This window comes from Aspergillus ruber (genome assembly GCF_000600275.1).
Source record: "Aspergillus ruber CBS 135680 unplaced genomic scaffold scaffold00078, whole genome shotgun sequence".
NCBI lineage: Eukaryota > Fungi > Ascomycota > Eurotiomycetes > Eurotiales > Aspergillaceae > Aspergillus > Aspergillus ruber.
In genome coordinates, this window is record NW_024467374.1 from 1 (window position 1) to 14,950 (window position 14,950).

Genomic DNA, 14,950 nt, shown 5'->3' on the forward strand with positions numbered 1-14,950 from the left:
AGCGAATCTTATGCTAGTGCGTGCTAGCGCGTGCTAGCGCGGATATTTGTTGGGTATCCAACATCCGCAATTTGCGGACTTGGATGTGGTGACCACATCCAAGTCGTACGATTGGCCATGCTGACTTCGAAGCGCCGAGTAGGTTGTCTGTCGATCCTAAATATGTAGCCTGCGCCACCAAAACTAATTTTGGTTTAGTTATGGGACATTGGGCCCTCGTAGTCCTAGACGCTGAAAGCGTGCTGATTGGCAAGAAACAGAGCTGGACAGCCTACCATTTTATCGCTTTCGATCCTTGCCAAGTCAAGGCGCATACGCTACAAGATATTCGTTGGATACCATTAAGTCTATGCATTTTGCGGCACAGCGAATGATCCATGCAAATGAGAAAAGCAGGCGAGGCTGATTAGACTACTTCGCATACGCTGCCAGCAGGAAGTGTCGTGCCTGTTTCCTTTAAAGCGGCGCCAGTCCATCCGTCTCTCCCTCTTTTTTTGCTTGTTCTAATTTGAAAGGTCTATGTACTCTTGATTATTGCGTATGCTTCAAATTGCTCGTTGAGACGCAACGATGGTGTACGACATTGAGAATATGAAGAGGCGGTATGACCAGGCATGTGCTATCGAAGATAGCAAGGACAAGATTGTCGAGGTCCAGTGACTACACCGACATTCCTAAGTATCTGGCTTTTGACTGACATGTTTGCTGTAAAGGACCTTTTTTCTCACATTGAAACCCTTTACTGCGAAATGCGAAAACAGAGAGATGATATCGACGATAAAAAGAGACTTATTGCGTCATTCAAGGCAGAGAACAAGAAGTACGAAAATGATATTGACAATATGTGCCATGACCAGGTGGGTTGTTCACTTGTGATCTTGACCAACTCAGGGTGATCCTGCCTATACTAATGGGCCCAGGCTAAATTGAGCTTCGTTACTGTGTTAGTTGATGGAGATGGCATGAACGTAGGTCACTCCAAAATGATAAACCTATGCCAGGCATGCTTTACTAATTCCGCCTGTCCAGTTTCCTGAGAAATTCATACAAGGTGGCCACAATGGTGGCCACGAGGCTGCGCGGCTTCTCATCCAAGCTGTTGAAGCCCATATTCAAAAGATTGATCTCAAAGCAAGCCCAACTACCCGGTGTAGGATCCTTGTGTATGCCAACGTGGAAGGCCTGGCGAAGGCTTATCGTGACGCAAACGTGCTTCGTGCCGATGAGACCTTGACGTCGTTCATTCAAGGTTTCAATAAGGAGGACGCAATGTGCGACTTTACGGATGCAGGAAAAGGAAAAGAATGCACAGATTTCAAATTACGAGGTGAGATCCTGGTAGCATGGCTTTTTTTCTTTTATCTATCGTCAGATATGCCTCGAGTGGTGGATGTTCACGGGGCTAACCCTTACGTTTTCAGCGCATTTCGAGCAGGATATTTTGAACGTTCACTGCCAACGGATCATCTTCTGTGCTTCGGCTGACAATGGTTACGCTCGTGTTCTCGGTCCACACCGAGGGTCGGAACGGATCTCACTGGTTAGGGGACCACCATTTGCCAGTGAGATGAAGGAATTAGCGGAGAGTTTTGTATCTACTTCATTTGAAGAAGTATTCATGTCGGCCAAACTGAGGACAGCCAGGAAAGTGTCTCCCTGTTCCACAAATACAGTCATCACACCTCCAAGAACACCCACCCCAAACTATGCATCAGCAGCCAAAGCAGCGCCTCTACTACAACCATCACCAACGGTAGTTCCTGCTGCAATGGGACCGACAAAACCAGGTTTATCAATATGTGTAAACGCCAGAGGCCAGCGGGTTGACCGTCACGTGCGATACTCTTCCAGGGACAACGTCGACGAGCTGAAAGGCAGAAAATTATGCAACCGGTTTCATCTCGTTGGGTCATGCACTTATGGTGATGACTGTACGCACAAACATGGCCCATCACTCAGTCCTCGCGAGCTAACTGATCTGACACATATTGCGAGACTATCTATTTGCCCGAATGGCCTCTTTTGTAGGGAAGTGAATTGCACCTGCGGGCACCGCTGCCCGCGGGAGAATTGCTCAGGTTATGGCTGCAGGTTCCCTGACAGCATGCACGGTGTTGATACAAATATTGTTAGCATGATTTAATTGCTATCTGGTCATTCATTTCTTGCACATTTGTATTTAGTTGATATTTGATAGCCTTGATGCTGCCCTCATTGTTCGTGGAATACTTCATTTCATCAATAACGTATGTTAGGATCAGATGGCATCGGGAAGGATGGCGACATCGTTATATTCTTGTTTTAAAACATTTTATCTGTATTTCTCTTATTTTCTGATGCAACGAAGCTCGAGCAAGATGGTGGGATAGCGAGAGCCGGCGTGAACCGGGAGGCCTGGGATCGGAGCGTTCTCCGGGGGCAGCACCGAAACAAATTCGTGTGCGGGATCCAGCCATCGCCGCTGAAACATCATCAGGCTCGAAACCGACGGGTGGCGCTGGATGGTCTGGATATTGGAGCGCAGAGAAGCAAGAATTTGTCCGCGGCCATCTCTGCCTTCCTAAGCATGAAGTCTTTGATGCGGAGGCCACCGCGGCGTTTGAAGGGCTAAAGGTCGCCTCGAACAGCATCCAGGCCCCTTTCACACAGCACCCATACGTCTTCCTTGATTACCAGGAAGTGGCACGCCAGCTACAGGAACTCCGCAGAGCCTCCAGCCAGCACACCACCCTGGCCTTCCAAGAAGCTGCAAATGCCTGGCCCAGCCGGCCCACGCGGTCCCTGGCAATTCCACCCAGACAGGTGCACGTTTGTTGAATCCCTGTTCATGCCGGCATTGCAGGAACGAGCAGACAGATGAGCAAGCAAAGAAAGGAGCTAGGTCTAACCCACAGGCCAACCCACGGGCCGTGAAGAGATGCCCAAAGCCCGCCCACGGACGGGTATGGGCATGCTCACGATCGGTGGTCCATGGGCCTGGCGAGGTCAAGCGCGGCGTCTCACCCCAGAAACGGTGCCACTCGACCTGTAACCTGCCTGTAGGCCCAGCTTGCGCAAGGCTTCTCTGAAGTGACCCGTGACCTGTGTACTGTATAAATTCCCCGACGGACCCTCTTGCGGGACTTCCGTCTTACTAAACAAACCGGATAACTAACTAACTTACGGACATCCGGTAGAGATGGTTTGTTTGCCTGCTCGGCTGCTTTCACTCCCGGGCCTTTCGCTTGGGAACACGCATGAGCCAGTACAGACCAACTGCAGAAGCGACGTTGAAGATGCAGAATACCCACATAAACCCGAAATCGCGCCACCTATTGTCGAAGTTGAAGTCCATATCAGACAGAAAGGAGTTGGTGTTGGCCATGCCACAGAAACTGCAGCTGCTGGTGCTGTTGTTGAGAAGATACCCTCCATTCTCCGCGATGTATTGTTCGACGTACTCTCCACAAGTCATTCCGCTTGGTGCCTCAAATTGGACGAATTCGCTGGCCTTGCAGGTAACAGGGGCATTGGCGAGAGATGTGCCGACGAAGCTTTCCATTACGTAGGTGAAAGGGTTGACGCGATACATAAATATCCAGAACCCTGGAAGTTCATCAGGTCTGGCAAGAACACTGACATGACACTGTTAGGACATTCCGAACGAAGAATGGATCAGCCTGAGTGGTACATACCCCGCAAAAGCGAACATGATGTTGAAGAAGAAATTCAGGAATCCACCGGCGACTTGCTCCGTCTCAATGCCAGCAATGAGCATGTTAGCAAATGTACTGGTGAAAGCGAAGAATATCCAGAGGTGTAGACAAGTAGTGATGCCACGCGAATGGACAGCATCCGTCCACTCTGCATTACGATAGAGACCCATAGGAAAGTAATAGAAAAGGAAAGAGCAAATCGCCATAAGCTAGCACCATAGTCAGCGTAATCATAGCAAGGTGCCCTAGGGGTTGAGTCTCACCGAGTTCCACGCCAACTCAACGATGATATTTCCAGCAAGAAAGGCGACCCACGAGTAAGCTTTAGCGGGTCTCTCCCGGGCCTCGTAAAGGGTGCGCTGAGAGACGAACATAGGCAGGATTTGTTCGACGACCTGACTGAAAATAAAAAGGAAGATGTATGCCGCTAACATCTGATTGAATAGACCACGCTGTGTGACTTCTCCATTGACCTGTGACAGCCCGATGAACAAGGCCTGTGCAGATTGTGAGTCGTGAGACATTCTGCGGGGAGAGGAGTGGTACGTACCGAGCCAGCGCTCAGAACAGTCTTGGAGAAGATATAACTTGGGGTTCTCCAGTATTGCTGAAAGACACGCTTCGTAACCAGGGCTAGCTGAGTAAGAAAGCTCGCAGCAAATTCTACCAAGGCTGCAGGATCGGGATCCGCAGACCCGCCTTCGCCCTGACGAGACAGCTGGTCAAGCTCGCGACGTACATCCTGATATTCGGGACTTGCGCGCCAAACAGTCGGCCAGTCGATGTTGCTCCCATGCTTTGAAGTGGCTCCAACGACCTCGAGCATGTATTCCGCCGGGTTCGTCCCGGGCCTGAAATGCGGAGCTCCGTTACGGACGAAGTAGTCAATGAGTGTTGATGACTCGTTACCCACCTCCCCAAAGTACACCGTGCGTCCACCCTTTGCCAGCAGAAGCAAGCGGTCGAATCGCTGAAAAAGTGCCGCTGATGGCTGGTGGATCGTACAGAGAATTGCTTGGCCATTCCTCGTCAACTTCTCCATCAGGTCGCAGATGGCCCAGGATGTCTGGCTATCGAGACCAGAAGTTGGTTCATCGAGGAATAGCAAGAGTTCTGGACGCGCTGCCAACTCAACACCTATAGTTAAGCGTTTCCTTTGTTCGACATTCAAACCCTCGCCTGTACATCCGACAACAGCATCTGCACAGTCATCGAGGTTGACCAACCTGATCACGTCGTTCACGTAATCGAGCTTCTCCTGGCGGCTATACCGAGCTGGCTGCCGCAGCAGCGCGCTGAATTGTAGGGCTTCCCGCACTGTTGATGTGTGAAGATTCAAATCTTGCTGAGTAACGTATCCGGTCTTGCGTTGAAAAGAAGAGTCTCGAGACTGGCCATCAACCAGCATTCGTCCTGAAATGACGCCCATTGTTACGCGACTAGCCAAGACGTCCAGAAGTGTCGTCTTTCCAGCCCCCGAGACTCCCTAAAGATGTTAGGGTAATCAACTCAACTCCAAGGGGAAAAAGCTTACCATTAATGCCGTCAACGTGCCTGGTTTCACCCACCCATCCACATGATCCAGAATTTTCCGAGTCTCTTTTTTTATCTGAATGGTGTAGCAAACGTCTTGCCAATTGAATATCGACGTTTGTTTCTCGATGCCCTGAACCTCATTCTTTTGAATGTGTCGCTCTTGGGACTTGGCTCCCGGCACAGAACGTATCTTCTCCTCATCATCGTTGCCCTTGTAATATTTCTTGAGCACCTGGCGGGGGAAGACGAGAATCTCACCCTTCGAGCGCTCCGGTGAGATCAATTCCACCGCTATCAAGTGGACCACAAGGAAAAAGATGGTGAGACCAATGAGAATGCCGAAGTTTCGCCAACGGTGACCGTTGGCAAATCCGTACACCACGCGCAGATGTGCGCTGCCGTCAACGAAACCCTCGCCGGCATTAGACCCCTCAACGGAACAAACCTGGCCCAAAGGTGGAATCGAATCTGCCGAGTAGCCGGGGCCACTGGGCACAAATTCTACGCAGGGAAACCTACGCCCAACAAACTCACTGAGTGAAAGGCTCTCCTGCACGTAAAACAAAGGGTTTATCCACCGTAGCCAGCCAATCCAGTCATCCAGGTAGGCTTGGGGAATGATGAAGCCGCCGTATAACATAAGAGCGAGGATGACGATCGCACATGGTGCGAGAGCTTGGGAGACGGTTTTCGTAACTGAAGCAAGGAACCGGAAGAACATAGACATAGTAATTGTGACGGTAAAAGCAAGCAGGTAGAAGAAGAAGAAGGGTCCAAGCTCACGACGAAGATTGCACATAAAATAGAGAGTAACGTTGATAAAAAGCGCGTTGACGAGTTTAAACGGGATATCCATCGCAATAGATGCCAAAGATTCCATACTGGGATGGTAAAGTGCGTACCGAGCGTGTTTTTCGACGATCTTTCTCTTGGAGTAGAGAGTTAGGACCTCTAGGGCTGCAGTCCAGACATTGATCATGAGGGTATAGAAGATCAGAAGGTTTCGACGAAAGATGCTGGAGCTGTCTAGGGGCATGTTGTAAAAGATACTGGCAACGACAAGAGATTCGAAGAAATTAGCCAGGAGTAAGGTTATCCAAAACCAAGGATCGGCGATCAAGAGTCTGTAGCTCCTCCAGAGATTCAAGAGAAACTGGCCGGCCAAAGAAAGCGTGAATGGAGAGGTAGCGCGCAGTGACTTGGATTTCTGTGCTGTCCTTGAAACATGGAATTGCTCGGATTGACTCCCGTTGATGGGAAATCGTGTCTCGAATGATTTAATCTCGTTAATGAGGGATTGACGGTGTTGGCTTTCGCGCCATGCACGTGCGAATTCCTCTGGGCTGCGAGGAGGTGTTTTGCCTTCCCAGTCAGCCTTAACAATTCTCTCAGAAGGGCTTGTCATAGAGGTCAAAAAATCAGGCGTGGTCTGCTGCGCTGGGCACTCAAAACCTAAGCCTTCAAAATATGCCTTGGCTTCTGAAGTCTTGCCGAAGAAAATCTGTCGACCTTGGTAAAGGACAATGACTTTGTCAAATAGCTAGAATTAGAAGTCAGCACTATTTAGCACCGACACGATATAAAAGTGTCTGTTCCGGTTTGACTCACATCATACGCCTCCTGTGGAGCTTGATAGATGGCTACACATACACTGCTGCCAAAGGTCTCCGACTGAAGCCGTAGTGTGCGACAAAACGAGACCGCGTTGGCCGAATCCAGACCTCGGGTACTATTATCCCAGCATTGCCACGGTGAATAGCTAAGGATAGCTTCCGCAATGCTCACACGCTTGCGCTCACCACCACTGACGCCCCGGATGAAGTCGTCTCCAACAAGAGTATTCTTGGTGTGCGAAATACCCAGCATTGCCATGACCACGTCATGGAGGTGTTCTGCATATTCGTGTTTATAGTCCGCCAATTTTTGCGGGCATCGAGCTCGAGCAGCAAAATAAAGCGTCTCACCAACGGTGAGTTTGGGGAAGTGGTAGTCAACTTCAGCGGTATAGATAGCTTCCCCCTTAAAGGCCTTTTCGATGTCTGTTTTCCCGAGGCCTTGATAGTTCAATGTACTGCTATCGGCGACCTGGAAGCCGTACGTTTCACCGGCAATAGTCTTCAGAAGAGTAGAACACCCAGATCCTGGAGGACCCAGGACGCAGAGCATCTCACCACTCTCCATGACACCTTCTAGATTTTGCAAAATATCCACGCGTTGTCGCTTCGTCGACCCGAAAAGACGGCGGATGATATCCAAGGGGCCGTATACGAAGTCTTCAACGGTCTTTTGGTGTTCCGCTACGGCCTTTTGGCCGAAGACGTTGAGGTCTTTGAAAGCGAGGCCTGCTGAGTTGGGTGGCCTTCCGTTGAGTGCTGCCGTTTGATTATTATAGAAGGTCCTCAACCACTTCTTGGTATCAAAGTCGCGGCTATTGGGGTCGAGCACGTCGTCCGTAGGCTTAGGTAGGATGTGTCCGCCCCCTGCAACCGACATTGAGGTGACACGTCGGGCAAGTTCATTGATTTGATCATCCACTTGCCCTACGACTTTGGATTCACCGTCGGTGCTCTCCATATAGGAATGGTTTTCAGGTAGGCGGGAAACACCGTGTACAAGTTCCTGACCGGGTACAGTTGGGGGCCGCATTCTGGTGGCTGTGAATGATATGGCCAGCCAAGGGAGATGTGAGCGGTTGATGACTGGTAGCCACAAAAGAAAAGGGAAAAAAAAAACCCTAACAAGGCAAATTATAATAACACAAGACGCCGCTTCCGCAATCCCACAGTGTAGGAAGAGCAGGGCTTTTAAAAATCGGCGCTTGAATCGTGAACTGGAGGCGATGGTATTAAGGAGGGAGGTGCAGGCCCCACTGGATTTTCTGGCTTCTTTTATAGACATGTGTCGGCCTACAACAGATAATTTTTTTCAGGGAGACCCTGCAATGCGCAGGTCATTGTTCGCACTTCCGGAATCACGGACTTTCCGCCCTGCAAGGGCGTTCGGAGAGTGCGAAGCTCCGGCATCAGAGGTGATATACAAGTCTCCTATTTGCCGTGGGTATTCAACGGCATCGTCCTAGATAATGGTAGACCCTGTAGCTTACAGCAAATCAATTTGTTGGAAGAAGACAACTATTATCCGACCTACAGCTTGGATGCTATGGACCGGGAATGGACGACGGGTCACTGGTAGCTAGCTCTACAGTTGACTTGAGTTCCTGTACAGAGGTTCAGCTCGAAGGCAACCTCCGCGCAACTACAATACAAAACCAATGATGGTAACATTTGTTCATTTTAACCCTTCTGGAGCGATTCATAACACCCTTGGGCCGCTCGTTCGGACATAGCGAGCCTCCGAAAGATGCCGAAGAGGATGGAACGAGACAGGCGTTGGATTGTGGCCTAGACTTCTGCATTCATTCTTAGTACTTGGCAGAATCCCTAAAAACTGAATGTCGTCCTGCTTTTGGCAAAGATAAGGATTTACCTCTGCGAAACCTAGGTTTTTCTGGGAATAAAGGTCTTAAAACACGTCAAGCCAGGTCGACCTATAGAATCTAGTCGTCTGTTGTTGCTTTTGTAGATGTTTGGACTCTTAGCCTCCTTGTGCGGGACATCCCTTGGCATGTTACTTGTAATATACAATCCTCCGCCGTCATTTTGCTTTCTCGTCAATCCTTCTATTTCACCTTTCTGTTGGGGTTGGCACTGGTCGCAGATATTTTTTTGTGCGGCACCCCGGAGTTTCGAAACGCCCCAAGCTCCGTTACGACTCATCATGATAGTAAACGGCCTTGCTGTAAGCAGCCCTTCCTGTTTCTCCATCTTTGCCCTCGGGGGCCACGACACCTGGACTGTAGCGGTATACACTAGGGTGTTTGAATGGCTGCTGACTATGACCATGTCGTTTCAAGTGCACAAGTTGTCGGCAGAAGAAGGTACGCGTTTCTCTGATAAATTAGGCGATGTCGCGGACTATGGTCATTAATTGTAAACTAGATCCGATGCAGCCGTTCAGCACCAGTCTGCCAGCAATGTAAAAGCAATAATATTGTTTGCCATTACCCCCAGAGACAAAGCAGAAGACGACGCAACGAAGCGTTTGTCGATCCTCCGTATGATCTTACCGCGCCTAGCTAGACCCTGTTTAGACTCATGCTAATCTATTATGATCTATAATGGCTGCTAGGGCCGGCAATGGGGCCCTGGATATGGTCCTTGAACGGTTACAACGTGTCGAGGAACAATTAACTGCAAATAGTTTTCCCGCGAGTTCTTCCCCCTCACGACGAGCCCGCGAGGTGGCAGCGACACCTACCACCGAAGCATCTGGGCCTTCTTTGAGTTCAAAGGCCTGCGAAACATGGGTTCCTTCTACGGTCGGATCCTCGTGTATCGCGGACCCTGTACCAATGAGTAGTGATAACCCAAGCTTGCCCAGTCTGCAACCGAATTCGGCCAGCCCAATACTTGTGGCCCCTGGGAATCTCGACGTGGGTTCTATTCTAAGCGAAGCTGTTGCCCGAATTCAGGAACTCAAGGGATTTCATAATACGAACATGGACGTCTTCGTAACGGAAGGGATTTCGATCCCACCAGGACTGGCGAGAACATGGATACACAGTGAGTGACAATATTGAGTCCAGATGCATGATACACACGGGGCCATGCTGGAATATCTGTGACTTGTGGCTCACTGCAGAGTCAGATTACTTTACCTACATGCCCGCCGAGTTATTCTTAAGCCTGGTGGATAGAAAGCTCATTGAAATGATCCCGGACTTGCTCCACATGCGACATATCAAACTGGATGCCTGCATGCTCCTTGTTTACTACGCCATCCTTTACCACGGCTGTTTTCTCCCTGGGAAGAGATCTTACGGTAGCCCTGACAAAAAATACGCCAGACAGTTGTATATATGCTGCCTACGTACAATACACATTTGGCAAAGGGAGGCGACCGGAACTGTGACGGATTTTATTGCTGCTATCTACATGGTATGATGAGAATCCTTTGGCATTTCTAGAGGAAGGTTAAGGGAGCATCTAACTGAGTACCTGCACAGACACGGACTTCAGCCGAATGCTTTGATTTTGATTTGAGTTGGGAAATGCATAAATTGGCATGTGAATATGCGCAAGGCTTGCAGATGCACAGCTTAGATGACAAGCATAATCTCTTGACAGTCGGCTCCGCTAATCCAGATGACGACCGCAAAGGCATGTGGGAGTTGATCCAGATGGATCTGTTCTATCGCCTTATTTACAACAAACCTGCCGCATTCTCTTTAGATCTCGCTGGCTGGCGAGTGAATCTACCTTGGCTTACACTTGACACTTTTCCAGACAAGGAAGCAGCGGTTCCTACAATGAAATTTATAGTGAGCAGCCGACTGACCTTTGTTCTCATCGCGTTCTTTCAGATGTTTGATAAACTAGAAACCGGTTCGGTAGCGTTGGAAGCGATCGAACCCCTTTGCCAGGAAATTGAAGATTTGATGGAGGAATGGGGAATTGTCTGTCCTACCTTACAATCCTTTCTTTCGATCCTTCCGTACGTACCGGCTGACATTAGTTTAGGAAGATTGGATCCGAAGTTTCAGACACGACGAAGTCTACACGTGGATACTTACTGACCTTGCCCTCACGGGATACACCTGCATTATTTTCATGCTCCGTAAAGTAACTCTCGGCTCTGATTCGCCGAAGTCTTTATCGTTGGATGCAAACATTCCCCAGACGGACCTGGCAAGGAAGGCATCGCGTCAAATTCTCGGCCTCATCCATTACATGCTGCATGGGGCTAACCTACCCAAGCCGGAGGCTCTGTCCTCTATTCTTGGTACCCATCGGGCTTACGTAGCGTATGCCTACTTGGCTACCAGTGTCATTGATTCTCCAACGCCTGGTACGATGGCTGAAGATATGGAGCTGCTAGAGCGTGTTACTCGGAGTGTTGAGATGGTCGCTCTGGAAGAGAATGATTTCGTGCCTTTCGCGCGAGCATTGAAGTACGTGAACGCAGGAGCTGGTGGTATGCATTCATAATTGTACAGCTAGGTATGGTAGACTTCTATCGGAGTTCTAGCATGAAGAAGGAGAGAGAAAGGCGGAGCCTTCCTCAACGAAGCCATTTAGTCCGCCGCCAAATATATCAACATGAAGACGTCGACCAGGTTAGGTTGCACGAGGAGTAGATCCGTTGCCTATTTTTCGGGTGTTCTTTGCCTGGCGGCAGAAATCGCAGGTGGGCAGAAGCTTCTTGCCCTGAATATTGATTCGACCGATCCGGTGGAGATACTGGAGGTCATGCTGATTCATATGTGATAGGCGATGATGCCAATGCTCAATAGGCGCTGGTGGGGGCCTCTTTGGTGTCAAATTACATGATGTATTCTCGGCTGATTCTTTGGCGTCATTTACTGCGTACGCTACACTCCCCTCTTCCTCTAAATGGTTAAACATGCCATCCTCTACCGTTCAGGAAATAAAGAATGTAGCGACGTCAGGGCTGGTAATTCGGAATATATATGGTTTATCATTGGTGAGTTGAATGAGGAATCCTTGATTTTCTAGCTGATTGAATGATAGCAGGCGAGTACTCAAAGCGGGCACATATCGGACGTTTTTCAGCCCTACCATATGCTCTCCTATTGGTAGATGAATAGTCCCAATACCTTCTACCTGACAGCAGCGAACACAAAGTATTCCGACTGTGGTTTGGACGGTCAACGGCATGTAATTGGCAAACGCTGATCGGTAATCAGAGATTGTCTAGGTAGCTCTAGTGTCTAATACCTAATCGCGCGTGCTGGTGGTTGATCGAACTAGGTTGGCAAAGCCATCTGGTTTCCTTCGTAGTCTGATTCGAGTTGCAGCATGTTGAATTAAGGTTGTTGGGTGACTTGGGTCTCGGTTGTCGTTTCTCCGGATGAAGGGTCCAACAGTCATCCAGTGAATGATAGCCTCGCTTGCAGTGAGAACACAGAGATGATTGCCTGGCGGGTGATGATCTGCCAGAAGTGGTAGTGCCGGAGAGGTTTATTGGAATAGTTCCCCCTTGTGTGGTCCACGATTAGCTAGACCAGAAGTGGGATGAATGGGGTTCCAATATCCTGTCGATAGATGGTGTATGAGAGCTGACGGTAGGTGTGTGGTGGAGGTGGTGTACGGCTCTCAATTTGATCGATATATCATCCATGTCTATCTCATGAAAGCGACCGCGTTTGGAGCTGGGAAAGAGACTATCTAACTGAGTACAAATGAATGAGCGTTGAAAGTCACCCAGAAAGATGATGCCTATGTCATGACACGGCTCTGAGAAATAATACTTTTTCCGCTCTATCTCAGTGGTTAAACGCTGCCATTGTCTCATCATCGCGACAGCATTGCCGTTCGGTCTCAAATTCATGAGCATTTTAACGAGAAGTAGGCGTTCTTCCGCGAGAGAGACGCCATAAACGGTATCTAAATGCGATAGGATCTCGCTCGGGTGTTGGGTATGGTCCGTATGGGCTTGTTGAAGGATGTCAAGGGTCAAACGGTCTAAAATCCGGGTATGCAGTAGCCGCTTGGGCGTGGTATAGCGAGCTAACTGCAGTGAAATGTCTTTAGGGATGTCGTTGGGGCGAAGTAAGATATTTCGGGCATCTATAGTCAGCATCAAACAGAAGGTTCTTTCTCTATTCAGAGTAGTTTTCCCGGCCCTGCAGGCGTCGGGTATCTCGCCAGTGAGTTTTTGCAAGCATGGAGTTTCCATTCTTCGTCTCGGATTTCCTGCTTTTCTCGTTGAATTCGTTGCTCTTCTAGTTGAATTCTCTTTTCTTCATGCTCAATCGCTAATCGATTATCTGATCGTTCAAACAGTTCCGATAGTCGCTCAATGAGTTAACTATCACCTCCGGACGATGTACGCTTAGGCTGTCTAGCCTAGCGGAAAGTATCAACTTCATTACGAAGTGTACGAATGATTTCATCTCGATTATCTGTGGTTCCGAGCGGCGAGTGAGTGTGTTTTCCAACTGGGTATCAGCCGGCTGGGCGGCTCCTTTGGCGCTCATATAGGCTAGTTCTTGGGGTTGAGATTGTGGTTGGCCCCCCCCCCCCCTTGGCCGGGTGGTGTGCCGGGAACTTGTCACACTCCACGTTGCCGAACTTGATTAGGGGTTTCTTAATGTCTTTTTTCAGTGAACCGTCGCCCTTTTTGTCGTAGCCATTTGTGAACCAGTAGGGGTAACTGCTGCCGATACGGCCGTCGGAGAGAGGTGCAGAGTGAAGATTGCTCTCTGCACTGGCTTGTTTGTAGCTAAGGATTTTTCCGCTACTCTTGCACTTCCAGGTCTAAATGGAAAAAGGTCAGGTAACTGGCAAATGTGGCATAGGAAATGTACAGAGCATACTGCTTCTCACTCAACCAGTGGGTAGGCTAGAGCAGATGTGACCGCAAGAGCGAGCACAACGAGACTGTTCTTGAACAGTACCATAGTGAGAGTACTAGTAACTAGTAGAGTGTTAGTTTAGTTAGATCGAACTCGAATTCACCGTTTAATGTTGTTTAATGAGAGAGTGAGAGGGTCAATGAGACTGTTATAGACCCCCTGGAAGCAGCCTAAGCATGCATTTGCGACAGACTACCTGGGATGCAAAACAGCCTTAGATCCTTGAGGATTGAAAAAGACGTGATTTTGGCTCCCTTATGTAGATGGCGTAGTGAGAGCATGATCACCGCTGCCCCGAAACAACGGCGAACGGGCTGAAGAGAAACCCCGCTCGCAAAATCAACCTTGCCTAACTATACATAAATAGTTAACTAGTTAACGTTATACATTTTTAAAAAATTTAGGGTCTTTTTCATCCATAGACTTTCACAGAGATTTAGTATCTCACCATGGATCTTCCACTGTACCTCAATGATGATGATCCCTGGATCATTGAACAGAAAATATTCGACCTTTTGCAGGTTACAGGTCGGGTGGCATCGTTCTAGAGGTGCGGTGCCGCGCTAGTAAGTCACATGACTCATTTAGCGGCTTCCGGCACTTACAATACCATGTTTTAATTACCCGGCATCTGAGTTTTACAGATTCCTGACCATTAGATATCATTATCTATTTGCTGTAGTTTTGCTCGCCGTTCCATAAGTTCCAACTCTTTTTCTTCATTTAGAAGTTGTTTTGCCTGGTTTTGGAGCTGTTTCTCTCGTATTTCTTCCTCTTTATCCTTCAATTGAAGCTCAAACTCACGGAGCTCTAAAGCTTGCCGTTGTTGCTCAATATTCAATATATTCTGCGAGGAGATCCGACGAAGGCTTTGTGAAGTGGATGAGGCAGAACTAGTTTGTAACTGGTTAGTAACTGGTTATCGATTGATTAGAAAATGCGTACCCTGAAACCCGTGATTGGGATCGAAATCTTTGAGGTTGTGGTTCTTGTTGAGAGTCCATTGATAAATGAGCTGAGGATGAGCGACGACGCTTTTGAGATTCTAGGCAATTTCCAAGTCATTAGCAAAGATTGCCATCATAAATGGTGGATATATATATATATTACCTTCCCGTGCCATGTGTCGTAAATAATTAACTTCCATATTTGCTGTTCGATATGAATGGTGAATCCCAAAGCGAGTCCGATTTATATATTGAAGAACATCATGTTTATCAAGTTTTGCAGAACTAGAAATCATTAGCAACCACTCAAGATGTAGTCTTCAACTGGTTGTAAA

The 14,950-nt window shown here is 48.6% G+C and overlaps 4 protein-coding genes across 4 annotated transcripts; 2 read left to right on the plus strand and 2 right to left on the minus strand.

Annotated features, from left to right (window-relative positions):
* The first annotated feature begins 462 nt into the window (after positions 1 to 462).
* On the plus strand, positions 463 to 2,284 carry EURHEDRAFT_417936 (CCCH zinc finger DNA binding protein). The gene is made up of 5 exons (XM_040783312.1): positions 463 to 651; positions 714 to 857; positions 921 to 968; positions 1,030 to 1,327; positions 1,422 to 2,284. Exons 1-5 carry the CDS (start codon positions 571 to 573, stop codon positions 2,141 to 2,143), a joined length of 1,293 nt encoding a protein of 430 aa, XP_040633646.1. The 5' UTR covers positions 463 to 570; the 3' UTR covers positions 2,144 to 2,284.
* Positions 2,285 to 3,205: 921 nt separating this feature from the next.
* On the minus strand, positions 3,206 to 7,805 carry EURHEDRAFT_468325 (ABC-2 type transporter; the record flags this gene model as incomplete). The annotated part of the gene is made up of 6 exons (XM_040785249.1): positions 3,206 to 3,614; positions 3,675 to 3,904; positions 3,959 to 4,168; positions 4,246 to 5,181; positions 5,230 to 6,771; positions 6,840 to 7,805. 6 exons carry the CDS (start codon positions 7,803 to 7,805, stop codon positions 3,206 to 3,208), a joined length of 4,293 nt encoding a protein of 1,430 aa, XP_040633647.1.
* A 1,814-nt stretch (positions 7,806 to 9,619) lies between these two features.
* EURHEDRAFT_489962 (fungal specific transcription factor domain-containing protein) lies at positions 9,620 to 11,406 on the plus strand. Its single transcript, XM_040785631.1, has 4 exons — positions 9,620 to 9,853; positions 9,939 to 10,228; positions 10,297 to 10,746; positions 10,811 to 11,406. Exons 1-4 carry the CDS (start codon positions 9,643 to 9,645, stop codon positions 11,276 to 11,278), a joined length of 1,419 nt encoding a protein of 472 aa, XP_040633648.1. The 5' UTR covers positions 9,620 to 9,642; the 3' UTR covers positions 11,279 to 11,406.
* An 899-nt stretch (positions 11,407 to 12,305) lies between these two features.
* On the minus strand, positions 12,306 to 12,893 carry EURHEDRAFT_468329 (uncharacterized protein; the record flags this gene model as incomplete). The annotated part of the gene is made up of 1 exon (XM_040785250.1): positions 12,306 to 12,893. The coding sequence occupies one exon, from the start codon at positions 12,891 to 12,893 to the stop codon at positions 12,306 to 12,308; it is 588 nt and encodes a 195-aa protein (XP_040633649.1).
* Positions 12,894 to 14,950: the final 2,057 nt, after the last annotated feature.